Source organism: Coturnix japonica, chromosome 11 (genome assembly GCF_001577835.2).
Source record: "Coturnix japonica isolate 7356 chromosome 11, Coturnix japonica 2.1, whole genome shotgun sequence".
Classification (NCBI taxonomy): domain Eukaryota; kingdom Metazoa; phylum Chordata; class Aves; order Galliformes; family Phasianidae; genus Coturnix; species Coturnix japonica.
Window position 1 is genome coordinate 895,819 of NC_029526.1, and position 27,990 is coordinate 923,808.

At 46.1% G+C, this 27,990-nt stretch overlaps 1 protein-coding gene and 2 non-coding genes across 3 annotated transcripts; all 3 read left to right on the forward strand.

The window, feature by feature from the left end:
• The first annotated feature begins 40 nt into the window (after positions 1-40).
• SF3B3 (splicing factor 3b subunit 3) lies at positions 41-27,631 on the forward strand. Its single transcript, XM_015873593.1, has 26 exons — positions 41-309; positions 888-1,154; positions 1,476-1,802; positions 2,680-2,852; positions 3,706-3,847; positions 4,852-4,964; positions 5,671-5,808; positions 6,172-6,275; positions 7,432-7,597; positions 7,855-7,950; positions 8,485-8,557; positions 13,779-13,930; positions 14,334-14,489; positions 14,856-15,011; positions 15,573-15,716; positions 16,595-16,717; positions 18,123-18,277; positions 19,298-19,472; positions 20,056-20,261; positions 21,160-21,316; positions 22,673-22,798; positions 24,012-24,224; positions 25,131-25,229; positions 25,677-25,820; positions 26,085-26,189; positions 26,728-27,631. The coding sequence occupies exons 2-26, from the start codon at positions 1,085-1,087 to the stop codon at positions 26,866-26,868; spliced, it is 3,654 nt and encodes a 1,217-aa protein (XP_015729079.1). The 5' UTR covers positions 41-309; positions 888-1,084; the 3' UTR covers positions 26,869-27,631.
• Positions 2,109-2,190, forward strand: LOC116653987. The gene has a single exon (XR_004308723.1). It is a non-coding gene; the product is annotated as a small nucleolar RNA SNORD111 (small nucleolar RNA).
• On the forward strand, positions 5,137-5,216 carry LOC116653988. The gene has a single exon (XR_004308724.1). It is a non-coding gene; the product is annotated as a small nucleolar RNA SNORD111 (small nucleolar RNA).
• Positions 27,632-27,990: the final 359 nt, after the last annotated feature.

Consider the following 27,990-nt stretch of genomic DNA (forward strand, 5'->3'; position numbering starts at 1 on the left):
TGCCTGAAAGCTTCCAGCCGCTCCGTTCCGCCTGGAAGAACGGGATGATGACTCTGTCTCGATTCTCTGAGCTTTGACGTGTTGGGGGAATTTTGTGGAGGGTCTCAGAGTGATGGAGCGCTGATGTTGGTCCGTGGTTACTCAGGCACTGCCGCGGGCAGCCACATCCTCTCACAGCGCGCGCGTCGGGCCTCGAGGAAGGACCCGGCAAGGAAGCGCGGGAGCGCAACACGCAGGCGCGGGGCTCATGGCGGAGCGGGTCGGTGGGGCGCCCGCATAGCCGGAGCTGCATCCGCCGCCATCCGCACGGTAGGGACGCCCCGCCGTGCTGTGCCGGTCCGGCGGCGGCCTCTTGGCTGAGGCAGTGCGTTGTGAGCGGCCATTGGTGGGGTGGGAGCGGCCGTAGGCCCCGCGGGGCCCGAGCGATGAGGGGCGGCTGGGCTGGGCCTGAGCCTCAGGCAGATCCCGGGGCCGGGCGTGGGGGAAGCGGCTCGGGAGCCGAGGGCAGGTTCCATCGCTCCGGGGCCTGAGGGACGGAGGGTCCGGTGTGGTTTGGGCTCGTCCTGCGTTGTTCCCGAGGGAGGGAATCAACTCGAGTGTTCGCTCCGTGTTAGGGGGTCAGGGAGCAGCTCCCAGGGGCGGTGTGCCATAGAATTATAGAGGGATTTAGGTTGGAAAGGGTCTCAGAGCTCATCAGGTCTGCACTGCCACATTCAGGGATGCCGACCACTCAATCAGGCACTAGATCAGGCTGTTCATCCAGCCTGGCCTTGAGCACCTCCAGGAATGGGGTGTCCACAGGTGCTATGGGCAGCTGTGCCGGGGACTCTCATTGAAAGTTGTTACCCAACACCTAATCTCCATTTCTCTCTTTTAATTGAAAATAGTCCCCCGCCATCCTGTCACTGAGCCCGTCAGCAGCAGCTGTGAGCTCTAAATCTGCTGAGAAAGATTGAAGTTCCATCTGCAGGCAAATGAGAGAACGTCGGTTCTGCTGTTGTATCCCGTGAATGGTTCTGGCTGCACAGATACCTTTTGCACATTGACTGGAGCTACGAGGAAGTGAAGTGAACCCATTGTCAGCATGTTCCTGTACAACCTCACATTACAGCGTGCCACGGGCATCAGCTATGCCATCCATGGCAACTTCTCAGGTAACTTTCTCTCCTGTAATGTCCATTGGCTTAGGCTGTTTCAGACAGTAGGGGGAAAAAAGGAGTTTCTGCACTGTTTGGTTGCTGAAGTTAATCTGTATCAGCATAATTGGGTCTTCTTTCTGGAGGTGTTTTATCATTTGATCTAAATGATGCTACTTGAGCTATTGGATCATGTGGAAAGAGAGGAAGTTTGGCTTAAGTGCAGACTTAATTTGGTGTTTTATATTCACAATCTATTAAAAGATGCTCAAACTACAGGGCACTTTGCTTGGTGACTAAGTTGCATTGAGTTCTGCTGCATTGTTGCTCATTCCTTAGGAACCAAACAACAGGAAATTGTTGTTTCCCGGGGCAAGATCTTGGAGCTGCTCCGCCCGGACCCCAACACGGGGAAGGTTCACACCTTGCTGACTGTGGAAGTGTTTGGGGTCATCCGCTCCCTCATGGCCTTCAGGCTGACAGGAGGGACCAAAGATTACATAGTTGTGGGCAGCGACTCGGGGCGCATTGTTATCCTGGAGTACCAGCCCTCCAAAAACGTGTTTGAGAAGATTCATCAGGAAACCTTTGGCAAGAGCGGATGTCGTAGGATTGTTCCAGGCCAGTACTTGGCCGTAGACCCAAAGGGCCGCGCTGTCATGATCAGTAAGTCAATCTAGAGTTTTTTGCTCTATTCCTGTCTTGGAGTTAATGGCTTCAGAGCAAGTTTCTGCCAGGTGTGATTTAAGTATTTCTTCTCAGGCTGTTTGGTAGGCTGTGAGACGTGTCAGGGGGAACGCAGACACTCAAAATAGTTCCATGATGCTGATGGAATTGCACAACTTAAATTCTAACACTGGGCCAAAGCAATCTAGAAAGAAGCCGACCAGGTTTGGTGAGCGGGCAGAACCCTGACATTTGGGAGAAAAGTTAGGGCTGCAGCCAGCCCTGCTGTGCTGTGGTCAGCTCCTCCAGCCTGAAGTGATGATCTTAATCCATGTCTCTTCTCTGAGATTTATTGTGGAGACAACTAGAAGAATTTCTGATCAGGCTTCATAGCTAAAAAGGGCACTTTGGTAGCTAAGCATTACCATGAGGCATCTTAGTTACTTGGTTGGCCGACCAGCATTGCTAACAGTTGTGCTTTTACAGCCAATGGGATGACAAGCTTGTAAAGCAAGAGTAAACACTACTAGTGCATGAACCTCCTTAGTTTGCCAGAGCAGGCTTTTTTTAACTTATTTCCATGCAGTCTGTCATGTTTTGTGTCTTGGAATGTGAGTAGACCTGCCTGTAGCTGTTAGGAGCTGAGTACTGGGCTAGTCATACCTAACCCAAAGATTCAGAGTTAAGCTTTAGAGCTGGATTTGTTGTAGTCTGAGATGTTAAAAATGAGCTATTTGAAGATAATTGCTGGCACAGAGATGAGTACCAATAGCAGATTTCAGCAGCAAAATCATGCCAACGTTTTGTTGTGAAGTTTTCTATTGGGATGGGGGTAAGACAGGTGTAATCAACAAGCATTTCTGCCCTTTTCTTGCAGGTGCTATTGAGAAGCAGAAGCTGGTATATATCTTAAACAGAGATGCTGCAGCTCGGCTCACCATTTCCTCCCCACTGGAAGCTCACAAGGCCAATACCTTGGTCTACCACGTGGTGGGAGTCGATGTGGGATTTGAAAACCCAATGTTTGCTTGTCTGGAAATGGATTATGAGGTGAGAAGACTTGGGTGACTTTGTTACTTCTATTCTGCTTCACCTGCCTGTGGAGTCAGGGAACGTTGTCTGCCTTTACTGTCTGAGATAACTTCTCTTTGTCTCAAGCTTACCTGCCTTAACTCTGGTCACAGTTGGAAGGTCTCTTCTGTTTTGGTGATTCTTAACTCATTGCTGTTGAACTGCACACATGCATGTTTCCTTCCTCTGAACCATTTTTGAGCATCTTCTGCCAAGTCTTTTGGGCTTTATTCTAATGTTGTTTAAAACTCTTTTGTGGTACATTAGTTTTGCTCCTCCTTTCTTGAAAGACATCTTGTTCTGGTGCTGTCAGCAGGTAGCACATCAAGAGTAAACCTTTTGCTGTTAAAATATTGCCTGAATTCTGACCAAGTTGTTTCCTTTGGACAGTGTACCTATCAGCTGTCTGAATAAGCACCTAAAGAAAAGTGACTGCTCTGTTGTTCTAGTGGTTAAAGCTGTACTTGAGGGCAAGTCTTAGTATTGTAATTTACACGCACCCTGAAGTCTTTTGTGTGTCAGAGAGGGTGGAGGTGTGATTATTGTCTAGAGGTTTCTAAGGAAAACCACAGGAGCTTTTACTGTTATGTATTGCAGCAAGTCTGCTCATGCTCTGATGGCAGACATGGTTACTGTGTGGTAACAGGCTTGAGCTGATGTGTGTAGACATTCCTGGGGATGTGAAGCTCCCATTGCTGTAGACTTCAGTGAAAGAATGATCTCTGAATGTGTATAAATGGCTGCTTTTCACTCATGCCATTTCAGTTCTTAGAATATTTTCACACAGATACCATTTGTGGCTTGAATGAAGTGTTCATGTTTTGCGTTTTAGGAAGCAGACAACGATCCAACAGGAGAAGCAGCAGCCAACACACAACAGACCTTGACATTTTATGAACTGGACTTGGGTTTGAACCACGTTGTTAGGAAATACAGTGAGCCCTTGGAAGAGCACGGCAACTTCCTTATAACAGGTACTGCCCACCTGGCTGCTAAGTCGCTTTACTGTGAATCTGTTTGGTTCCTTTTCTGAAGGGAGCAGTGTCGCTATGCTTCAGGTTCTAAGAGTTGTTTGGCTGGTAGTCTGAGCCATTAGTATTAAGTCATTGATGAGACAGGTCACGAGTAATGGCTCGCATGTGGAAATGTGCAGATACAGGTGAGGTTTGAAGACTGTACTATAGTTCTCTTACGTCTGCATTGGATTCTTATTGTTCAGAAGCTAGTTATTAAACAAAACTAGCCAGTGATAGATGCAAAAGAATGTAATTTGAGGTAATGCATACATAATGCAACAGCACTGCTGTTCTACTCTTTTGAGTGGGATTCAAGCAGCTAATGTGAGTGCAAAAAGCCAGTAAATAACCATGCACTAAAGACCCTTCTACCAGGGTTTGATGCAAAGCAAATGCTTTCAACTTGAGGAAGAGCTGAACTGCAGGTATCTCCACATGGAAAGAAGCTGAGAGTTAGGTTTGTTTACCCTGTTGTTGCAGTCGTAAGCAAATACTGGGCTGGATCTGCTTGCTGCTGCCCTTCAGTAGTGTGTTCCATTATGCTGGGCTCCCAGCAGAACCATTTTAATAACATTCTTAGATGAAAGATCTGTCAGAAAAGCATCTGATACTGTGACAGCAAGCAAACATGCCAGTCACCAACAAGTTGCTGATGTAGTATTTTGGGCTCAGCATGGCTTTCTAAATGAGAATGAGACATAAAAGATGAAACAAGCAATTTACTTGGAGATGTATCCTTTGTTTTTCCTGGTCTGTCAGTTCATTCTGCCCTGTTTTTATGCCCACATAAAAAGCTGTATTCAGTGTTGATCTTTCTCCCTAGAAAAATTCATATATTCAGGGCGATGCAGAGCTATGCTGTTCCAAAAAAAAACCACCAACAAAATCAATCCTTTATAAGCAGTAGTTCAGATCTGTGGTAAGAATTCTTCTTGTAGTGATGTTTCCTTGTTCTGTTTCAGTTCCGGGTGGTTCTGATGGACCTAGTGGGGTACTGATCTGTTCAGAAAACTATATCACTTATAAAAACTTTGGTGACCAGCCGGACATCAGATGCCCGATTCCCAGGAGACGGGTGAGAATTCTGGGATTCCTCCTTTATATAAGATGTTCTTTGTTATTGCTGAATGAGTTTACCAGTATCAGGGAGGATTTAAAGTGATGGAAACAGGATTAAGAGTCTTGTTAGCCTGTCATCTGCCTTGATGGCTGCACTCCTCATCTGTGAGGGAAGATGACAGTTGTTGTGGCCTGATGTGATGAGTTTGTTTCATGTCTCTTCTCTGAAATTGACGCTGAAGATATTCCAAAGACTCTGATCAGGCGCTTGTGGCAGTGCTGTCAGTGTAAGGTAGGATGACTTGAAGTGTTGGGTCATGGTCGCCCTTGTGCATACAGGTGAATTCAATGGCTGCTCTGTTGCATGTAAGGCTTCGTTCTCTTCCTTTGCTACTGCAGATCATTGTGTTCTCTGGCAGAGCTTTAAACGTCTATAGAAGCTTAGGTGCTGAAAAATATATGGTTGTGTTACTGTTGTATTTGGTTTTGACGTTTTGTGGTTGTCTGGGAGAGGGGGGAAAGCTTAGGCACAGCATCTTAGAAATGTATTTCCTTTTGGGGGAGAGATGTGCCAGCTATAACGGAGCAGATGTGCTTTATACTGAAAACTTTTTCGTGTGCTGTCAGTTCTCAGACACCTGTGAAATGGAAATACTTCAGTCAGTGAAACCACATCTGTACTGGTCCTTTCCACCAATCATTTCTGCTTTCTTTCTTGATAGAATGACTTGGATGACCCAGAGAGAGGTATGATATTTGTCTGCTCTGCTACACACAAGACCAAGTCCATGTTCTTCTTCCTGGCCCAGACAGAGCAGGGAGACATCTTCAAAATCACCCTGGAGACTGACGAAGACATGGTAAGCCATATTTGAAGAACAAGAAACAGTCATTTAGAGGAACTCTTAGTTCATAGTTTTGTTTGTTTCTCCAAAGTGATAAATACATCATATTTTGGGTTTAGCTGTGTGATGGCACATATTCTACATTTTTTGGTAATAGTGTTATGCTCACAACTATTAACTGCTGTTCTTCATAGTGACAGTGCAGGGTGCACAGAGTTCTTGTTTGTGTGCTGTAATGGATCTTGTTGCAAGTTGAGGAAACTAGCTTGGCAGAGCCAGCTGGTCTGTGAATTGAAATACTGAACTTCAACTGGAGTAGCTTGCTGCTACTAATACCCTAGTGTTAGTATTAGGCAACAAAAAGATTTCTGCTTTCAGGTAACTGAGATTCGACTGAAGTACTTTGACACCGTTCCCGTAGCTGCTGCCATGTGTGTGCTGAAGACAGGATTTCTCTTTGTGGCATCTGAATTTGGAAACCAGTAAGTAAACAATTTCACATCAGTGGTTTTCCCCTGAAACGGACTAATTCTGTTGGTGACTGCAGTCTGACCCTTGACTTAGTGAATGTGAAAAGACAACATTTCTGTTTTAATAGGTGGATTAATTCATTGTTCACGTGGCGTGACTGAAGAGGGGAATTTTCTTCTTGCTGATCCCAGATATAATGTTGTAGTGCAGAAAACAAAAGATAATGTGTTTTTGCAGTTGGAAGAACTGGGCATTCCATTTTATGTACATCAGTCACCTCCTTATGGTTAATTTGATTGATTTTCATTGGACGTGTGAGTGTACTACACCAGCTCTCACAGTGTAACTGCAGACTCAGGAGCTGGTACAGTTTTTTATCAGTAGCTACATGGTCCTTTTCTTAGTAGAAGCATTGTTGAGGACCTTCTTTTTTCCTACTCAGGGGTGTAGAATACTCCAAAGACTCTGAAAAGTCTTCATGTGCCTTTGAACATGGCTTTACAGCTGCGCATTTACAGGAATGGAGATTACTCTTCTGCCTGCATCTGCAGAGTCAGCCACATGGGGGAGTTCCAACCAGTTTACCAGTGTGAATCTGAATTGCACTGTATAAAGCAGCCTGTTGAGAAAGACGTATTAATTTCAGTGTTACTAAAAACAAGAAATGAATTGGTTTGTGTGGATTCTTTCTGGATTTCTGTTTTTCATCTGAAGTTCAACTTGATTTTTGTGCTATTTAGGGTAGTAAAATGAAATGGGGAGTGGGGTTAAGAATAACAAGGTGAGAATATGCCAATAAAATACGTAACTGGAGTTGTGGCTTTAGTCCTTGGCCTTGCTTGTGGCCTCAGCTGTCAGTGCTTTGGCTTTAACACTAAAACGTCTCAAAGGCTCGGGGGTAAATAGAAGGCACTGAAACTCTGCAATACTTTGCCAATGACAACTACAAATGAGACCTTGATTTTTGTTATTTATTTATTGAGCATCTGATTCCCTTATAACACTTTCTTTTCATGATGAAAATAACCCCTAGGGCTGAATTTTAATAACTGTATGATACAGGGAAGGATTTCACTCCATCCTGCTGAATATTTGGCTAAGCTGTATTAGAGAAGACTGCATGCACTCCACACTGAACATGCTGATTTTTCCACTTTCTGTCTCAAGTTATCTGTATCAGATAGCCCACTTGGGTGATGATGATGAGGAACCAGAGTTCTCTTCTGCCATGCCTCTTGAGGAAGGAGATACATTCTTCTTTCAGCCACGACCTCTCAAAAACCTGGTGCTGGTGGATGAATTGGACAGTTTGTCTCCTATTCTGTGCTGTCAGGTAGGTTGCTGTCAGCAAGCTCCCTTCTGTTTGTAGGGCCCTCTCACTTAGAGGAAATGATTATAGATGCATGACTGTTTTTCCGTGCTTACCTGCAGAGTCAGCAAAGATGTGTTATCCTATGTTTCCAGAAATACTGCACTGTACTGAATGCTCATAGAAAAGCGGGTCTGCTGAATTCTCAGTTACCTGCTTAAGACTGTTACTGATCTGTTCTCTTCCTGTGGCTCAGTTTTATTTTATCTCCTTCCACACAGATAGCAGATCTGGCCAATGAGGACACACCACAATTGTATGTGGCCTGCGGTCGGGGGCCACGGTCATCTCTGAGGGTTCTAAGACATGGACTTGAGGTAAACCTTCCAGCACATTAGAAAAACAACTTGAGGGGCAAGGAATGTGGAAAACAGTCCAAGCAATAAGGGTGCTCTAATGAAGGGATTCTTCTTTTGCTATAGTTTGGAGGGAGAGTAACTTTCTAGGTTTGTGCCTTGGAAACAGAAAGACTGTGTTGTTTACTTTACAAGCTCAAAGGCTTTTTGTTTTATTGGCTCTAAACCACCTGCATTTTGTTGCTAATGCTTGAATGTATTGAATTGGAACTCTTCCAGTGTCTTTGCCAGCTGCTGCTGCTATCTGTTTGCTGGGGGTGGATGACTTTGCTTTAAAGCTGCTCCTCTGGAGCTCTGATGTTGCAATATCACTGCTGAATATGTTCTGTCCCCTTGCACATCTGGCACTGGGGGGAGAGCATCAGAATAGGGAATTTGCTAGCTTTCCTGTCCTGTTGTGGAAAAGCTTAAAAACTGCTGATTGTTTATTACACTAGGACTGAAGCAAGCTTGAACATCTGTTGTCAAAAGAACCTGGTTCCTGTTTTCTCTTAGGTATCTGAAATGGCCGTCTCAGAGCTGCCCGGTAACCCCAATGCTGTATGGACTGTGAGGAGACACGTTGAAGGTATGCAGTATTTTCCTTAAGCTCAAGGAAGTGGGTGTTCTGCAGCCACCTGTTTGTACTTTGAAGCCACCCTCTGGTCCCCTAGAATTGTCATGCTTCCGTTTGACAAAGAAACTGCTCACAGCTGCATCCATCTCACAGTGTGCTGCATCAGCTGTGCATTTACAGACCAAAGCTGCTGAACTTCTCATTTCCCAGTTCCCGTAAGGTTTTGCTCTGACATTCATAGCAGTGATTATGCTTTTTATTGGAGCATACTCGCTATTCCTCATATGTGTTGACAACTGCAATAATCAACTCTTTGTGAGCGAGTGGGACAGAAATTATGGAAAAAAACCCCAGATAAATCAGCAGTATCTGTTTTATTGCTTCCCTCCATGCATATCTTTAAAGAAAACATTCTGTTTGGAGTGGGACACACTGCCTGTTAAAAAAAACAGCAGGGTTTGGGTGCTGCTCCTTCCAGGATGTTCAGTCATTGAAATTGGCAAAAGGGGCTATGGGGTTTTTTGTTTTTTTTTTCCTGATCTCAGATAATGAGTTTGCTTTGTGAAAGATGAGAGGAAATGTACTCCCTTGTCCTGCCTTTCCGCTGGAGGTGAGAACAAGTCCTCAGAAATATCTAAAAAGCCTGAAATGAAACTAAGTATTGATAAATCTCCATAATTACTTCTGAGGCAGTGCCGATCTTGCAAAGGCTTGCTGTAGTTTTATGCACCGGGTATAGAAATGCTAGATTTTTGGAGTGGAGAGCTCAGCCTTCTGTGTTGGTATGGTTTCTTATTTTTAAGCAGTCTTAGAGTAGCGTGTCTTCCAGGGATCCTATAGCCCTGTGGAGATTTCAAACAGTGCTGTAGGATTTACCTTGTCATTTGAGACCTGTCTTTGATTTCTGTATTGATGCTCTGAGATTCAAGTACTGCTTGAGCAGTGTGGAAAGAACTCTGAGCGGGAAGTTCCCGCATGTTCCCCAGAACTAAAAAGGAACAGAAGGAAAATATTTCCACAGTTCCTATCCAAACCATGTGTTTTTCTTTAGAAGAGGCATTCCACTTTGTTAGAGGCAAATCCATGCTCCAGTCCTGGTAAAGAAGTAGGTAACTTTCTTTTCCTTTAAAGAATTGAGCCTTCTAACAATATTTTCGAATTCTAAAACCTCTTCTGTTGGGGTTCCAGAGGATGACTGACTCAGGAGATGGAGGACCATTGCTAACCTCCTCTTTTTTTCCTCCACCAAATCCTTAGAGTTTCAGCACAAGGATCTCAGTGATTTCAGAAGGACTGGAGTTTGTTGCTGTTGTGACCCCTGGTACTTTGTGTATATAAACTTCCCAATCACCAGGTTACAGCTCTTTGAATACACAGCCAGTGTTTTGTAATTAGAAAGACTGCAGGATGCCTTCAGATGGCTATCTAACCCTGAAACTGCACAAGTGCTATTCTTTGGAGTGTTCAGTTCTCAGCATCGAGTTGCCTGGCTCTCTCTCAGTGCCACAGTGTGCTCATGCTGTGAGGCCTCTGTAAGACACACACAAGCTTGCAGCCTTCAGAGCAAATACTAACCCTGGCTGGTACGTAGTGATACACACTACCAATACCAAGCCTCTTTTTTTCTTCCACAGGTGGCTGGTGGTGGAGGTGCTGATCACCACAGGTGTGTACATACTGCTAGGGGTTACTGAGCTCTCCCACAGGTTAACCACAGAGAATCCCAAAATCACGGGGCTAATTCTATGCTAAGCTTTTCAGTAAATGTATTCTGGAAGCTGTCCTCTAGTTGGAAGTAGTTGTGTTTGTACTTTAGGAGCTGAGGAGTACAAAGCAACTTCCATTCCATTTCAGGATCTCCAAGGAGCAAAATAACTGGCGCTGTATCTCTGCAGAATGCTCAGTTCTCACTGAAGTCAGGGGTGCACATTTCAAGGGTACTTTCAACTCCCCTTCTAGACTGAGGATTGGCTCCCAGCCACGTAAATGGTTTTTGTTGCCTCACAAGTGTGCCTGAAGTACCCATAGGTATTGCTGGTGTATGGCTGCCCAACAAACAGAGGAGCATGTGGAATTTGGGCCAGGTCCTTCTTTTGCAGTTGGATATGGAGGACTGCATGCTAGAGGGCTGTGTGCTTTGCAGCAGAGATGGATGTCAGCTGAGTCCCAACGGTCTGTAGTCACTTCTCGCACAAGAAGTGATGTGCAGTGAGTCACAGCTGCAGAGTCTCCATGCAGTAGTAAACAGAAGCCTAGGGAGATGCGCTGTCATGCCATCAATATCTTTGGAGTGAGAATAATCCTGAACTTTGTCACTGCTCATCTATTTGTCCCCTGAACCTGTCTTAACTAGTGAAGGCTGTATTTGCATCAGTGCAAATTCATGTGCTGCAGAGCATGAGAAACCTGTTTCTTGGGTGTGGACTGGCTTCTCACAGTGGAATTTTCTTGGACCGACTCAAATTGAATTCATGACAAGTAGCAAAAAGGATGGTAGTATAACGTTTGTGGGCTGCAATGTGATGTTTATATAACTGATCCTGATGTGTGCGCGAAGCTGCAGAAAACTTGTAATGAAGGCACAGGAGAATGAGTCCAGCTGTGGTTCTTCAGAGTCATTAGAATGACTCTGTTGCTTGCTGAAAGGGAGCTAACTGGAGCAATTAGAACAGTAATGAACATCCTTGAAGTCTGTGTCTGCACACAAAATAATGTGTTATCTGTTCTGAACTCTGGGCAGCCTGATGTTATGCTTGGGATTGCAGAGAGCTAAGTAGATATCTTTTCATATTAAAATGGTTCTTTTTCTGACTGAGAATACCAAGTGTGCCCTGGGGATTTAGTCTTCTTAATTTCAACTCGGCAGTTTTTCTAAAGCAAAATTGCATTGTTTGTATCTGGATGAATGCGTCTTATTCAGTGACTTCATTCTGGTAAATCAAACCCTTTATTTCAAAAAGTCCAGCAGAGAGGCATTAAGCAACACTACTGGACTTTGAGCAAAAATGCACTTGTCACTATTACTGACACAGAATTAAAGACATGCTCTAATGTAACCAAACCAGTGAAAAGAAAGAGCTAGAAGTCTTAAGAGGTAAGAATGAGTTTCGTTTGGAGTAGGACTAAGGGAATCTGTTTTGCTTTCAACTGGGAGTTCTTTGTCCTGCTCCAAATCACATGGTTGAGCCTCCAACTGGGGCATGGTGGTTTATCATGGGAATGACAGCCTCCAGGGAAACAAGGAGCAGCTCTCAAGGAGTTTAGAAAGCGATGATGGACTTTGAAATGGAATTTTTAGCACATCCTGTCTACAAGATATTTATGAATTAAAGGTCAGTGAACTGCTGGAATCTAGTTAAAGCAGTCAAGGAGTTCTCGTAGGCTTCTGGTGTTGAAAAATGCATGCTAGATTTGAGAGAAGGTCTTAGTGTGGAGAAAAAAGCTGTGTAGCAGCATGCATCTTACTGAACTCTTACCACCTGCTGTTAATGTTAGAGGAATTCTTCTGTTAAGCCAAGTGTTTAAATAGTTGGTCTTACTAACCAGTTTCCGTGTACAGGTTCATGTCTCCCTTCCCGATTTCCTGACACAGACCTGCTCCTGTTGATGCACTTAGGGAGCTTGTTGTATTTTTTGGGTTGTGATTGCTTAATAGGGTAGTGATGGAGTTCATGCCACAGGGCAGTACTGGAATTGCTTTAGCTACACAAAGCTCCTCAGTTTGATCAGAGCTGTGGCCTGTAAGCCAGATGTTGGAGAGACAAATGATGATTTTTTTGCTTGCATATTTTCATCTGTATGTAAGAACTCTGTTATAAATATGACTCAGCAGATTTGGCAACACCTTCCTCTAAGCAGGGTGGATAAGAAAACAATCTATTCCTGGAGCGCTTGTTTCAGTTAACCTAACTGAACTGATTGTTATAAGGTGATATGTGTTAGTTGCTGGCATTCTATATTCATCCCAGTGAGAGCTCCCCGTTTGCTTTATGTACCTGGAGGTTCATTTACCACTTCTCTTTGTCTCTCCTTCCTGTGGGCTAATCATGGTGATGCTGCTGAAGGGCCAGACCTGGGCAACTCTCTCATAGCCTCACCTTTGCTTATTCTCTAGTGTTGTGGTGCATAAGTTTGAGCTCTGGGTTTATTGATTTGGGTTGAAGTGGGTAATTTCTCCTTTTGAAGAAATAGCACTTGCATGGCAACAGCATCAGAAGTGAAGTAGCTGCTTTGAGACAATTTTATTTCTCACTTGAGACTCCTGGCTGCATTTCCCAGCAGACTTCATTGTTCCTGTTACTTTCATTCTATTCTAATGAGGCTCTAGTCTCTTCAATGCCTCTCACTTTTGGCAGAATGCAAGTTACAGTAGTGGACCACAGCATTTCCTTTACCCTTTACCGTGTCCTACTGTCGTTTTCCACATTTTCCTTACTTCCATGTGAGCAATTACATCTATTTTTATTAGCAGAGCTCTTCCACATCCACTGGACTCTCCCAAGCTGTCTCCTTTGAGAGAAGCCATCACTGGAGATAGTAGCTACAACGCTGTCGTTTATTCCAGTGAGAAGTAAAGGTCATCACTTCCTTTATCTTAAATATAATTGCTTCTCATCCTGGGAATCCATATGGATACTGTGTGAATGAAAGCTAGTTGAACTTCTGGGTGAGGGTAGAGCAGGCTAGCCCTGAGCTGCTCTGCTCCAGCTGCTTTCGGCCTTTTCTTATGTGGATACAAACAAGAGATGTGGTCTTGCAAAGTCCTGTTCATAGAATCCGTGGTGCAGTTTCTGCAAATAGATCCCATCTGTTTTGGTTTACTGGAGTCGAGTGTTTCATTCGACTTCGCTGGCTGTTAAATCTGGATTCATTTCCTCGTGTGAGATGGGGCAAGTGTCTTAAAGGCTTTTAGACCCCGTGCTATCATTGCGAGAAAGGGAGAGTAGGCAGGAGGTAGCTTGCCAGATTCCAGATCATGAATTGACTGTATCATCATTCGATTCCCCCAGCTCAGTCTTGCGTTGTTTGGAGTCGAGCACTGGATGACTTTTGCACAGGGTGTCCTAGGACGAACTTGCACAATATTACCAGCAGATGTAATTATCACAGGAATTCTGCTGAAGAGCAGCTGCTAGACATTCATCAGGCTGTTAATTTCAGCGGGAGGACTTGCATTTCTTTAATCAGCAGCCTTTTTTATTATTTATTTTTTCCCTTTGTCTCCCTTGACCAGATGAGTTTGACGCCTATATCATTGTGTCCTTCGTAAACGCCACACTGGTGCTGTCTATCGGAGAGACTGTAGAAGAAGTGACTGACTCTGGATTCCTGGGTACTACACCCACCTTGTCCTGCTCTCTTCTGGGGGATGATGCCTTGGTACAGGTAATGGAAAGCTGCTTCCGGCATGTCCACATACATTTGCCGGTGGCTGCTTGCTGCACAGCTGTGGTTTTTACAGTAGTACATCATATGTCGTGTCAAAAGGTGTGGATTGGAAGAGAATGATACTTGGTCTCACCCTTTTCTATCCTGGTAGTTAAACTGGACCAGCTGAAAATGCTCTGAGCTCCCTCAGAATGCGCTCAGTAGTTCTTCACTGTAGTTCAAAGACAAAATGCTTCCAGCTGGCAAGTGGCTTTGTCCTAGTTCATTCTATTGCATTGCTAATAAGTCAGTGCTGCCAGAAGTGATGCTCTCTTTTGGCTTTTGTGTCAGAATCAGAATTGAAGTGGAAGTTGGGAAGGGATGGTAAATACAGGAATGAATGTGACCTTTTTTCTTTCAGGTATACCCTGATGGCATCCGGCACATCCGAGCAGATAAGAGAGTAAACGAATGGAAGACACCAGGGAAGAAAACCATTGTGAAATGTGCTGTGAACCAGAGACAAGTAGTGATAGCACTGACTGGAGGAGAGCTGGTTTATTTTGAGATGGACCCGGTACGTGCATTAGTGTTGTGAAAGAGTTTAGAAGAACAGTGCAGATTATGGGGCCTGGCAGATACTGATCCTCCATCAAACCTGCAGGAAAGGATTTTGTAGTGAAGAGTCCTTCTGGAATGAGTCAATCAAGTCTGGACTGTGTCTGCGTTAGATGACTTAATGGCTAATTACAGCCTCTGAAGTTCATAAGTGAAGCTGGAAGTCATAAACTTCCCTGCTACTATTGTTATTTGAACTGTAGCTAGAAATAAAATCCAAAATGCTATCTTAAAAATTAATATACCAAAGATGTTCGGAGAGACATTTTGGTGCTGGTCTGCTCTGTTACCTAATTAATGAGTCTCTTGTGTTTTTCTGTCTCAGTCAGGACAGCTGAATGAGTACACTGAAAGAAAGGAGATGTCAGCCGATGTAGTTTGCATGAGTTTGGCCAATGTTCCACCTGGGGAGCAGCGCTCCAGGTTCCTTGCTGTCGGGCTGGTGGACAACACTGTCAGGATTATTTCCCTTGACCCTTCAGTGAGTAGCCATTCTGGTTTTGCCTCTTCCCCTGGCTTCGAATGTTCAGAAGAGTGCTCCAGAGCTGGGCTTTGCGTGCTGTCTTTCTGTGTTCAAGCAGGTGACTGGGAAGGAATAGCTTGTATGACTTTTCTCCTCTGCAGAGCTGGGAGGAACTGTGGCCCTTGATCCTATCCAGAAACAGATTCTCTAGTTTTATCTAGTCTTACTCATGTCTGGGAGTTTAGATGATAAGATATAAAAGCATTTTCTGCTTTTTGGTTTTTTCCCCTTATCTCACTGTTTCTACCTTTAGTAAAAGTGAACCCAAGCAAGTTAGCAGCAAAACAGCCTTATCATTTCTCTGCCTGCATCATATCAGCGTTCAGTGGATGACTGAAGTAATGCAGACTTTGCAGTTATTTAGCATGGAGAAACCTGAACAAACGATTCCAGGACAGTTTGAAAGGATCCAACTTGTCTTCCACAGATTACAGGGTTGTTACCATCCCTTCCTTGCCAAAATCCATGCAGCCAGCATCTATTGTGACTCCTTTTTACCCTTCTTTCTGTCTCTCACAGGACTGCTTGCAGCCACTGAGTATGCAGGCCCTTCCTGCACAGCCTGAGTCACTGTGTATCGTGGAGATGGGTGGCACTGAGAAACAGGACGAGCTGGGGGAGAGAGGCTCCATTGGCTTTCTCTACCTGAACATTGGACTGCAGGTGAGAGGTGTCTGCTTACCTCTGGCAGGTGTGCATTGGTGAGCTTTTGTTGGAAAGGCAGATTGCTCGGGTAGCCATGTCATCATACAGTGCAGCACAAAGCCTGAGTGTTCCCTCCTTGTTACAACATGCTTAACGACTGTAAGTGGGGAATTCACCTTATGACTTAGCAGAACTGCAAGTTTCCCCTTATGTTCCTGGGCTGAACACTGGTCAAAAGGCAGCATATTCTCTCAGACGTCATGTAGGACAAGGTAGTTTTTTCCTCTTCCAAAAGGAAGACAAATTCTAAACATTTTTGGGTGAAATGAACTGCCTGTAGGGCAGAGAATCAAAGGAGTGATTGCCCTCAACCGCAGGCTCTGCTCTAATAAATCTGTTGCTGCATGGTTTCTATTGCGTACAGTGCAGACTCTGTGATCCTTAACCAAAAATGTTGTTTTGACAATTCAACATGTGGTAAAAATAATGGGAGCAGTCTCAAGTTTCATGTCAGAATGCACACTCAAGCAGCATGGTTGGGTTGTTTTTTTTCTTTGGATAGATGGTTTGTAATGAGAGGGATTAGGAAATGGAGTCAGTCCTGGAGTTATTTCTGTGGCTTTTGTGATGTGCCCAACTTACCGGTCTCCCTTTATTTTATCTTATATTTTTAAAACTAATTCCTCGCTACCCCTTGGGGAGTGCACAGGAGCTATGGTTTGTAATATTAAGAGCCTAGTTAGATAGAGAATAATTGTAGGAGGGAATTGTATCAGAAGCCAGGCAAACAAAAGCCTCATTCTTCAGAAATTTTTTGTTTTGAGTAGCATGAAAGCTGTATTTAGTTATTCCTTATCCGTAATTGTGATCCAACTTTCTGATTTATTGATGTCAAGAATGGTGTGCTGCTGCGAACTGTCCTGGATCCAGTTACGGGTGATCTTTCCGACACCAGGACCAGGTACCTGGGCTCACGGCCTGTGAAGCTCTTCCGAGTCCGAATGCAAGGCCAAGAAGCGGTGAGTGAGTCGAGCTGTTGGAGGGGTATCGATCCAGCCCCCAGGTGCAGCATCCTGCTTTTCTCTATTGGCAGGCAGGGTGGGGAAGTGTCCTCACAGTGCAGCTCTGGGTAAGGGTGGGAAAGAGAATGACTTAATTATGGAGCCGCCTGCCTCGCAGCCTGCTCTTTCATAAACAGCCCCGCTCTTGTTGGTAGTCCCATACTTCTGAGGAAGTAATGTGCAGTGCTGCCCTGCCTCCTGACCTGGAGTCATCTGACCTGGTGACTGTATGTTCAGTTTATCTGGGAAAGCTCTGCACAGATTCTTTTGCACAGAGACGGTGAAGAAACTCACCTTGGCTGCTGCAGTTAGCAGACTGAAGGAGCCCCGTGCTTCTTGACCATTTGATGCAGTTCATGGCCATCTCCTTTCTAGCCAGGGTCAACAGAGTTATCGTGCATGGTTCAAGGAAAATATTTGTAGGATTTGGCATAGAGGGGAGAACATGTTTCATCGGAAGTGCCATTTATTAGCTGTTCTGATGTGACACTGGGGAGATCAGCCACCCCCTGCTTGACTCATCTTTGGATAACACCTTCAGGGTTGAGAAATGTTGACAGCACAGGGGGCTGGAGCTGGCAGTCTGAGCTCTGCTTTAATGTTTGGTAAACTGAATGAATCTCTGATTTGTTGCTGCCAGCCTGGCAGCTCTAAGCTGGGGATGAGATGCTTTGCAGCACTAGGAGAATATATGCCTGTAGAACAGCTGAGTGCTTTTCTGCATTGAGATCGGCCTTAATTCCTTGTCTGACAGCGTGGGGAGAAAAAAACATTGCTTGTGGCCAGTCGATGTTTGGCTTAGAGGAACCTTGGGAGAGTTTCAGTATCACTCCAGCTTTTGCCAGCAGAAAGTAAAGTTGCATTGAAGTTAACTTAGACAAATGTATGAACCTGAAGCATTGGAAGTCAGTCTGCTTTGTTTCCCTTAATTGGTTGAAAATAAGCTATTGATAACGTTTGATATAAATTTTTCTTAAGCTCTACAGCAGAGTGCTATGGCCCTTAGATTGCGATGAAGCAGTAAATCTTTGTTTTATAATACCTGCTCCCTTTATAGGTTGCTATCTGGGCTTTTCCTGATAAAATAGTTCTTACTGTACCTCGGTTTGTGTCCATTGTCTTGGTAGTGCTTTAAAGTTCCTCTTTGTGCACAATTTCCAAATGGACTTTTCCCTTGAAAGCAAGCAGTATTTCTTGAAGGTGTGCTCAGAGCTGGATGGAGTCCAGCGTCAAGAATTTCCTTTTTGTAGCAGGAAAGGAATCCAGTTGCTGCGCTGTTTGTTCATGTGCATCCATTCATATTGTGGAGTGAACTGCCCCCGCCCCCAGACATGCTAACCTTGCTGTGCTGTATCTTTCCCAGGTGCTGGCCATGTCAAGCCGTTCCTGGCTCAGTTACTCCTATCAGTCACGTTTCCACCTGACTCCCCTGTCTTATGAGACTCTGGAGTTTGCGTCTGGTTTTGCATCTGAGCAGTGCCCAGAGGGCATTGTTGCCATCTCCACGAACACACTGAGGTAAGGAGTGATGGGGAGCACCAGCACCAGACAGGGGGAGAGGGTGAGACATTCAGTAAGAAAGAGGTAAAGTGACTTATCTAAGAATTGAGAGAGGTGGGTTTTTGTTATTGCATTGTGGCTGTCAGGAAGAAATGGTGTGGTGCACTTCTCTGATTTGCGTTTTGTAACCTGTTAAAATAACAAGAGTACTCCAAGTAACCCTTAAGTTATCCTTAGGGAGGGAAGTTGTTAAACGCTGTAATCATGTTGTGTATTAGGAAAGTCTGTGATGTGAATGGCTACTTTGCAGAAAATAGGGCACGTGATCTAAGAAATTAAAGGCTTGACAGGGATTTATTTGTTGTTTTTTTTAAATTACAGCTTAAATAGATACAGAAAAGGATAAATGAAAATAATGAGGGAACACAAATGCAGGAGCTTTGCTTTATGCATTTGAACAGGCGCTTTTTCATATCTGTCTTCACTGAAGTATTTCAGCATTCATTGCTTTTAAAAGAGTCATTCTTCCTAAAGAAACTTGTGGGTTTTAGTCAGAAAATGCCAGAAGAGCTGGCATTTCAGCTGGCAGGCACAGAATACTGGCCAGTCAGGCACTGGCGTTTTTCATGCTGTTGTAACTGAAGTGTCTCTGAGGAGTGCTTGATAACATATCAGACAAAGTTTCTGTCACATTTAGGTTCAGGTGATGTGTTCACCTGAATGTTTGGGTTATACTTGCTTCAGCATCACAAGAAGTGTGTCCAAAAGGGACGGGTATTCAGAGTGCACCATGGGACAGTGAGGGCCCTGGAGTCAAGAACCCCCTGCTGCAGAGCACACCTACACAGACTCACTGAAGCCCTGAGTCTTGCCCTTCTCCTTGGAGCAATTTGTTAGTGGCTGCCTGGCCTGAGAAAGGCAGCACTGCTGATTTCAGTGCTAGCCACTTTCACAGAACTAAAGTTCAACTCTGTCCTTTTTCGTCTGGGTGGTTACTTCTGGACTATGCTGAATGTTTGTCCCGACTTTGTCCCCCAGGATTTTGGCACTGGAGAAGCTGGGGGCAGTCTTCAACCAGGTTGCCTTCCCATTGCAGTACACACCTCGAAAATTCGTCATTCACCCTGAGAGCAACAATCTGATTATCATCGAGACCGACCACAATGCTTACACTGAGGCCACCAAAGCGCAGAGGAAGCAACAGATGGCTGAGGTAATTGGGATGGGGGATAGGTACCACAGATCTGTTCTCCAGGGGTGACTTAAATTGCTGGAAATCCTCACTTACTCACTGCCATTGCCTAACAGCTTTAGTGCTCTGAATGCAGGATCTGAAATGGATGAAAATCTGCCTCTACACATGAATTTCAGAAGAATGCAATACTTCTGATGTTCTTTTCTTTGGGTGTTGTTACAGCAGGCTTCAAAATCTTGCCTATCAGGGATTGGTCGTGCTTGCGTAACACCATCCTCTGGGTTTTCTCTGCCTGTTTGAGGATGTTTGGATTTCAGTGGGTTATTATCTTCAGTTTGCTCAATGCTGTTTCCACAGTTCTTGCTTTGGAGAAATAGCTCTCCTGACAACTGCCTCTTGGGCAGAGAAGAGCTGACAGTGCAGTGCTTTGAGCTACAGTGATTTACTGGGGGAATAAGCTTGGGGCAGATGGAAGCTTTCTGGTTTTTATGTCTTCCCCAGCCATGCTCTGGAATACCTGTACTTAGAACAGAGTGTTGGCACGGATGGAAAGGAAATGTTCTGAGCTGTTTTTTCACCCCAGTCTTTTAATGTGCCATAGGAAATGGTGGAGGCTGCAGGTGAAGATGAGAGGGAGCTGGCTGCGGAGATGGCTGCAGCCTTTCTGAATGAGAATCTCCCTGAATCCATCTTCGGTGCTCCAAAGGCAGGGAATGGGCAGTGGGCCTCCGTTATCAGGGTGATGAACCCCATCCAGGGAAATACGTTAGATCTGGTCCAGCTAGAGCAGAATGAAGCTGCTTTCAGGTAAGAAGTAGTGCCAGACACAGCAAGAAAACTCTACTGTTGATGAGTCTGAGCTGTGTGGTGGTGGTTTTTCTTTAATCTTCTCCTTTTCTTTGGCTGTTACTGAGGGTTGAAATCCAGATGCATCACATTATTAGGAGGCCAGGTTAAATCCCAAAACTAAATGCCATGTGGCTTCAAGCTTTTGTCTTGCCTTTCCTTCCCATCCTGTCCTGATCTGTTTGCATGTGACTCTTAAGATTTGGTGCATCTCTCCAAATGTTTGTGCTTAGAAGGCAACGCTGGGATATGAGTGAGAGATAAGAGATCTGGGAACATGACAATGTTTTGCTCTCTCTCACTTTCCCTTCTGGATAAACTGAGCATAGGCTTAGTTGAAAGGAAGTGTTAGAGGAGCTGTGGGGGAAGGCCAGCACAATAACTGAGGAATAAGTGGGGTGGAGATAGGCCACCGTAACCCAAACTGTTGACTCTTTCCTGTTTTGTCCAGGATTCCTGACGTGGCAGAGCTAGACACCAGTCAGGAAATAACAGTGGGAGATGGGGAAAGTTTATATGGACAGTCTGAATAGGAACACTCTTTGAAAAACAGCTTTGAGTGGAGCTTTGCACAAGGACTGGTTGGACTCTGCTTAGCAGAACAGAGAAGTAATGTTTTAGACATATGTGACAGCTGGAGCACATCTTACTTGTGGAGTATGGAAGAATGAAGGTACCTGCTTTAAACATTACTGCAGGGAGGAAAAATGATTTCTGAAAGTCATTTCAGTGCTGGAAGGCTGGGCTTCTAAATCTGTGCCTGTGTAGGCGCAAGCTGTGCTGCCAGGGAATGGTCTGTGTGCTGAACTGCTTTCTGTCGTGGTCACACTGATCTCCTGCTGTGTCTTCTCATCCCCAGCGTGGCCGTGTGCCGCTTCTCCAACACCGGTGAGGAGTGGTATGTGCTGGTGGGAGTTGCCAAAGACTTGATTCTGAACCCGCGCTCTGTTGCTGGGGGCTTTGTCTACACCTACAAGCTGGTGAATGGTGGTGAGAAGCTGGAGTTTCTGCACAAGGTGAGGGGAGGTGGGGGTGGGGAAAGGCCTTTTGGGATGGCTGAGTTGGAATAACTGTTAGTTCATCTTGCATGCTATGGTAACATTGCAGTACTCAGTCCTCAGCAGGATGATCATGCACGTGTTAAACACAGGAAGCAGCGTGGAAGAAAAGAAGCTGCCTTTCCTAGAATAACCCGGGCCATCTTCAGCTGAGAATTGAACAGATTTCACAACAGAGTCACGGTTCTTTGTAGTAGCTGTATCTTGTCTGTCTAACTGATAAATGGGAAAGGAGCAATGTTTTTCACAACTTCATTAAGGAGGGGAACGAAACAGCTCTGTTTCCACTTTGGAATACAAGTTAGGAGAGCTGCTCTGAGCAGTAGTTTGCAAAGTAGTTTGGATCGCTTGAGCCCTGGTGTTGAGGCTCAGTCCTGTGTTGGCCACATGAAGCTGAAGTCTTTCCACTGATGCTGTTTCGTGTAGGAAGCATTGGTGGCCTGTGACCAACTTGGTCTGGAGGTCCCTGGAGCTTTATCAAAGGTTTCAGCAGAACTGTGTTTAAACAAATTTCTGTTCTTCTTCCCATATGCTTCCAGCATGGTCGAGGTATGAACAGATGAGCACATGGAAAGGAATGTTGTGGTTTCCTTCACTTCCTACAGTGCTGGTGCAGTGAGTGGGTTCTGTCCTGGCCCAGGGCCCTTTCTGCTGCCAGTCAACTCCCACATTGGAGGTGACAGAGCTGACTGAATGAAGTAACTTCTCTTAACCAGCACAGCCAACCTGGGATCACTCCAAGCTCTGCCCATTCGCTTTCTCTGCTGAGGCTGATCCTTTTGGACTGATTATGTAGTACTGGTGGGAGACTTTTCAGCCTTGAGTTACTGGAATTGGGATGCACTGAAGTTGATTCACTGACAGCTTCAGAGCTTCTGTGGCAGATGATGAACAAGAGTCATGGCTCTGTTTTGAAAGGCATCTGAATGGATTTAGGTGAAGTATAAAATCTTCCTTTTGGGGATAAAGTGAAACAAAGATCAGAGGCAGCAAGGTCTCTGTTTTCCTTTGCTGCCTGCCCCAGGCAGGGCTCATGCAGCTGTCTCACACTTCCATTGAGGTGCGCTGCCAGAAGAACACTGTCTGTACTTCTCAGAGCTCTGTTAGCACCACGTGTGGTTTGTGCTGGTGTTGAAAGGCCTACAGAGGAATGACCTTTTACCCCACCTGTAGAAAAGGATCGTGATTAGCCATGGAAAGCCTTGGCACAGGCCAGCCAGCTTCAGGCGAGCCATTAGCTTGAGACTTTTGTGAAGCTTGGTGTGAGAGTAGCTCTGTTGATGGCGTCAGTCTTCCTCTTCCAATTCTCTCTAGACCCCCGTGGAGGAGGTTCCTGCAGCCATCGCCCCTTTCCAAGGTAGAGTCCTAATTGGAGTTGGAAAGCTCCTGCGTGTGTATGACCTGGGCAAGAAGAAGCTGCTTCGGAAGTGTGAGAACAAGGTACTGGCTTCTGTTCCTTACCATTGCAGCTAACTTGGAGTAAGTGCTGCCATGCAGCATGAGTGAAGCAAGGGTTTAGCTGCTGCTCCAACCCAGATGGGTGTACTTGGGCTTTAGTGCTGTACCTATGCCTTGCTGGAGTTTGCCACCAGTGTCCACACACAGCAGTATTAGCAGCTCTAGCTGGACTTCTCTTTTCCTCTCACCCTTCAAATTGTTATCTTGCATTTTCCTTTCTGCACCAGCTCAGTGCAGGCCCTAAGTGGACGTGTGTAGGAGCTAGAAAAGCCTGAAACTGGCCATGCAGTGACCATCTGCTGCAGATGTGGGAGGTCTCATCCAGATACACAATAACAACTGCTGGGAATGTTTTCTTAAGCGAAGTGGTCAGTAGGCTGGGGGCAGAAGCTGGATGACGTAAATGAGCCCCTCTTAAGATGGCTGGCGTCCTGAAAATGGGATTTTTCTCTTAAAGTCTTTATTGGACTATCTTAAAGACCCCAAAACTACATTCTTTCTTGATCAGCAACTGTGATACTTGAAGAAGTATTAGAGGGTGGTTTTCTGACCCCTAATTGCCTGCTCCTCCTTCTCATGCAGGTTGCAGAGCCCGTGCCATTTACTCATTACTGCAGAGCAGAGCTCCAGTGAGCTCATGGGCAGACTGGGAACTTGTAGTAGAATGGCGTTTTCAGTTGTTTCTTTGTTTTTGTTGCTTTTTTTGCTTAAAATGAGAAACGTGCTTGCATGAGAAATTAAAGCTTGCCTGATGTTGGGCAACCCTGCCCATAGCAGGGTGTTGGAGCAGGGTGATCATTAAGGTCCCTTCTAACCTGAGCCATCCTGTGATGCTGTGATTCTCGGGTCCTTTGTGATAAAAGTGGCGAGGAGAGACTGGAGCAGTCAGTGCTGCTGACATCTGGTTTGCCAGAAGCATTTGTGTTGTGGATGTTGGTGTTAACAGGCTGTGAACGCTGTGCAGTGGATGTTATGTTGCCAGGGCCCTTTATTGTCCATCTGTTTAACCTGGGGCTGTGGTATACCATAAATGATGGGTGATGTTGGAGGGAATGATGGGAAACGGAGCCAGGTAGTTCCCAGAAGTAAATATTGTTTCAGGTGAAGGGTGGAGTTAGGGTGGGTAGTGGCACTTCATTGGGTTACACTTCCCTATTGGGAGCACTCAAGTTTTGCCCTTTCTCTTTCTCAAAAGCACATTGCCAACTACATCTGTGGGATTCAGACCATTGGGCACAGAGTGATTGTCTCAGATGTTCAGGAGAGTTTTATCTGGGTGCGCTACAAAAGGAACGAGAACCAGCTCATCATCTTTGCTGATGACACTTATCCCCGCTGGGTCACTACAGCAACTCTCCTGGATTATGACACCGTGGCCGGAGCAGACAAGTTTGGCAACATCTGCGTGGTGAGTGTGCCTTGAAGGAGCTGGGACTTTTTGGACATGATGTATTTTTCCTTAAAACACCCATGATTTGTCTAAAAAGAATGAGAATCAGTGCGTAGCTCAAGACAACGCCCTGTACCATTCACTTGTTTTTTGCTTGGTGACTAGCTGTGGTCATCGTGGATGGCTGCAGTTTATCAATTCAGCTGAAGTAAACAAGTCAAAAAACATTGCATTTCTGAAGCATTCCATAACTTGCATTAGAGTTGTCCCTTGACTTGCTGTGAGTAGGCCTTGAAACAAAACTCCTGACTGTGAGAGGGGGCCCGTGAGAGCTCTCACCAGGTTATCGCTCTTACTTTCCCTGGCTCACCCTCAGCACTGGCATTCAGCTTGCTCTGACACTTCCTTGTGAAAGCTGGCTTTGTCATTGCTGACACTTCCCTCTTGGCTGGCTTTCAGAAGGGGAGGAAAGAATAGATGGTCATTGTGCCAGAACTTTCATCTCTTTCTGAAGCGTGCTCGGGTGCTTTCGAGTGCAGAGTTCAGCCATTGGCAGACGTTACGCCTGCAGGATTTGGCCAACACATACAAATCAGTCCTCCTTGGTTTTCTCAATTCATACCCTTGCACCGTTCCATTAGTGGCATGCACCTTCAGAACAGTGCTGTGTGACTGTACCTCCTGCCAGTCTGACCCTCAGACCCAAGGCAGGGACTGAACATGAGCTTCTGTCTGCATTTTCGAGCCTTCAGTCTTGACAACGTAGTTATTTAACACCAAAGCCCTCACTGGGGAGGTAAATGAGTGGTTTAATAAGCATGAAATGATTCGTCTTGAGCCCAGAGAGACCGAAAAGACTCTTCAGAGGTGATAACATACAGCTGCTCTGCAGCTTTTTGACTTCTTCGTGCTCTTTCAACACAGGTGAGGTTGCCTCCCAACACCAATGACGAGGTGGATGAGGATCCCACTGGCAACAAAGCTCTCTGGGACAGAGGGCTTCTTAATGGAGCATCGCAGAAGGTAACCTTCCATGGGGTGCACTTGGTTATTGCAGGAAAATGTCATGCTGCCTTCATGTGAAATCCTTTGCAGTGCTGTCCCTGAGATAATACAGCAGTTGTGCTCCTGCACATCTAAGTGTGCAATGGGTGCTGGGCTGTCACTTGGAGCCAAGTCCTGTTTCTGAAAGCATGAGTGATGCCCATTGAGTGAGGTTTGATTGAAGCAGCACGCTCATTTGCTTTTCCTACTTTCTCTCGTTATGTGCATCTGTTTGTCCAGCTCAAGAGGGTTATTCAGCGGCATGCTGAGCTCTGCCATCTGGTCACAGGTGGAAGGCTCTTCCTCTTTAGAAAGCAGTCTCCGAAGTAGCAGGTGGTGGAATTCATTCTGCTGCTCCTCCTTCGAGCCTCCCGATGCTTTTATATGAGCTGAAGAAAACACTCGCTTCTGTGCTTTGACTTTCAGGCTGAAGTGATTATGAATTACCACGTGGGAGAGACAGTGCTTTCATTACAGAAGACCACGCTGATCCCAGGAGGCTCTGAATCTCTCGTCTATACCACCTTATCGGGGGGAATAGGAATCTTAGTTCCTTTTACTTCCCATGAGGTAAGCGAGCCCCATCTTAACGCTGCAGAACTGCTGCTTTTCTGTCCCCAACCAGTGTGTTAATTTGCTGCATCCCTTGGGGGGGGAACTGTAGGGCTCTGCAGTCTGAAAACCAGTGCTGCAGGAAAGCCTGTGGCAGGCTCAGATGCAAAGGAGAAGAGAGAAGAAGGAGCTTTTAACTCTGTTGTTAGGGGCAGCAATGCCTGGCTGCTGGCTGATTTGCCTGGTAACGAGCTGTTCTCCTACCTCTCCTTATTTCCTTAGGATCACGACTTCTTCCAGCACGTGGAAATGCACTTAAGATCTGAGCATCCTCCTCTCTGTGGGCGAGACCATCTCAGTTTCCGCTCCTACTACTTCCCAGTGAAGGTAGGTCCGTGTGGTTGGGACCAGCTGGTCACACGAGCTGTGCTGCAGGATGCGGAGCCTCAGAGGCCTTGCACAAGCAAGTTGTGGTTGCTGCTCAGTGCTCAGCCTGCTAATAGTGCCTGGCAGTAATAGAAGCTACTGCTGCTCTCTGTCCAGGGGCTCTGAGATCTTTGGTGTTGCACTGAAGAAGGTGCTTGCTTCTTGCTCACCTTGTGCAGCCTCCAGCCTCCTCTGTGCTGTGCCTGCACCCTCTGCAAGCTGAGGCTCACTGCCCCATCGCATCTATCTTCCCTTGTGTGATTCTTCAGCTGAGCCAAAGCTTTCTGGGTTTCTCCTTCATTAATCAGGCTGGCCAGTAATTAGTTTGATGCTAAATGCTGCTATTCAGCAGATGAGGTCACTGAGCACGCTCTTGTTTCCAGGACGGGATTAAGAATCTCCTGGGAACAAACTGTTTGGTGCCATTTTTCCCCCGTTAAAGCAGGGTTCATTGCCTCTGTGCTGTGTCACTTCAGTGCTCTCCTCCTTGCTCCTTCAGAATGTGATCGATGGGGACCTGTGTGAGCAGTTCAACTCCATGGAGCCCAACAAACAGAAGAACGTGGCTGAAGAGCTGGACCGGACCCCACCCGAGGTGTCCAAGAAGCTGGAAGACATTCGCACCCGCTATGCTTTCTGAGCAGCAGCTGGCAGCAGTGGAGCTTGCTGGGCTCCTATGGACGCTCTTCCAAGCACAGTTGGAAGGAGGAATGTGTGTTTTATTTCCCTTTTTCTAAATACCCATTTGCTCCTCTTGGTTTATGTGTCGAAGTAACGCGGTTCCTCTGCTCCGTACCAGTATCAGTAGGTCTCCCAACATGTCCCACCGCTTACGTGAAGGCTCGTGCTATCATGGGATCCAGCCAGAGAGAATCTGTTGGGAATTGCCCAAGGAAGGATGTGGTCTGACCCTCAGCCCCAGCCCTGGATCAGCTCCGCTGTGTCCTTCACCCTTAAGGCTGAGGGAGGCCAAGGGTGAAGTCCTGGCCGTGCAGGAAGCACAAGTGGTGGGTTGGGCTGAGCTGCTGTAGGATCAGATGGGTTCTAACCATCAGCAATGACTGATGGAGATCTGCTGGGTTCCTTTCAGTACTGGGGGGGGAGGTGCAGGGTTCCACCAGCCCTGGGAGCAGCCTGGGGGGAGGTCAGGCTGAGGGGGGGGGATGCACTGCCTTGCATGGCCCCAGCATTGCCCTCTGAACAGCAAGGGAGTTTTGGATTTGCCATTTTTTGACTGTTTTCTCTGTAAATAAGAAGTTTTGTACAATGTTGTCTCTTGGGGGTGGGGAAGAGCGAGGCCTGAAGTCTGGGACTTGATTTGTTTCATAAGAACTTTGGCAAGAGCAGTGTCTCCAAGCTGTGACCGAGTAGCACATGAAGAATAAAAGCCTGTTTTTTAACTAGTCTGGCTCTGGGGCTCAGCTCCACACAGCTGTGCTGACCCGGGGCTTTATTGCCCCATCCTTTGTGCCCTTATCCATCCTGCTCAAAGGATGGAGGCCGTGGGCTGCACCCTTCACCCCCAGCACCCCGCAGAGCCTCTGCTTACCCCGCCCGGGGCTTGGAGGCATCCAGGGGTTCTGAATGGAAGGTGCTTTGCTCGTGTTCTGCTCCCAGTGATGCTGTCGGTGCTGGGCAGCGCTGCGGGGGGGCGGCTTTCAACCAACCGCCCCGCAGCGGATTCAGACCCCGCTGCTGCTGGGATCCCCGTGGATCCCGTTCTGTCTCCTTCCTCTCCTCCGTCCCGGCTCGTGGTGCCGGG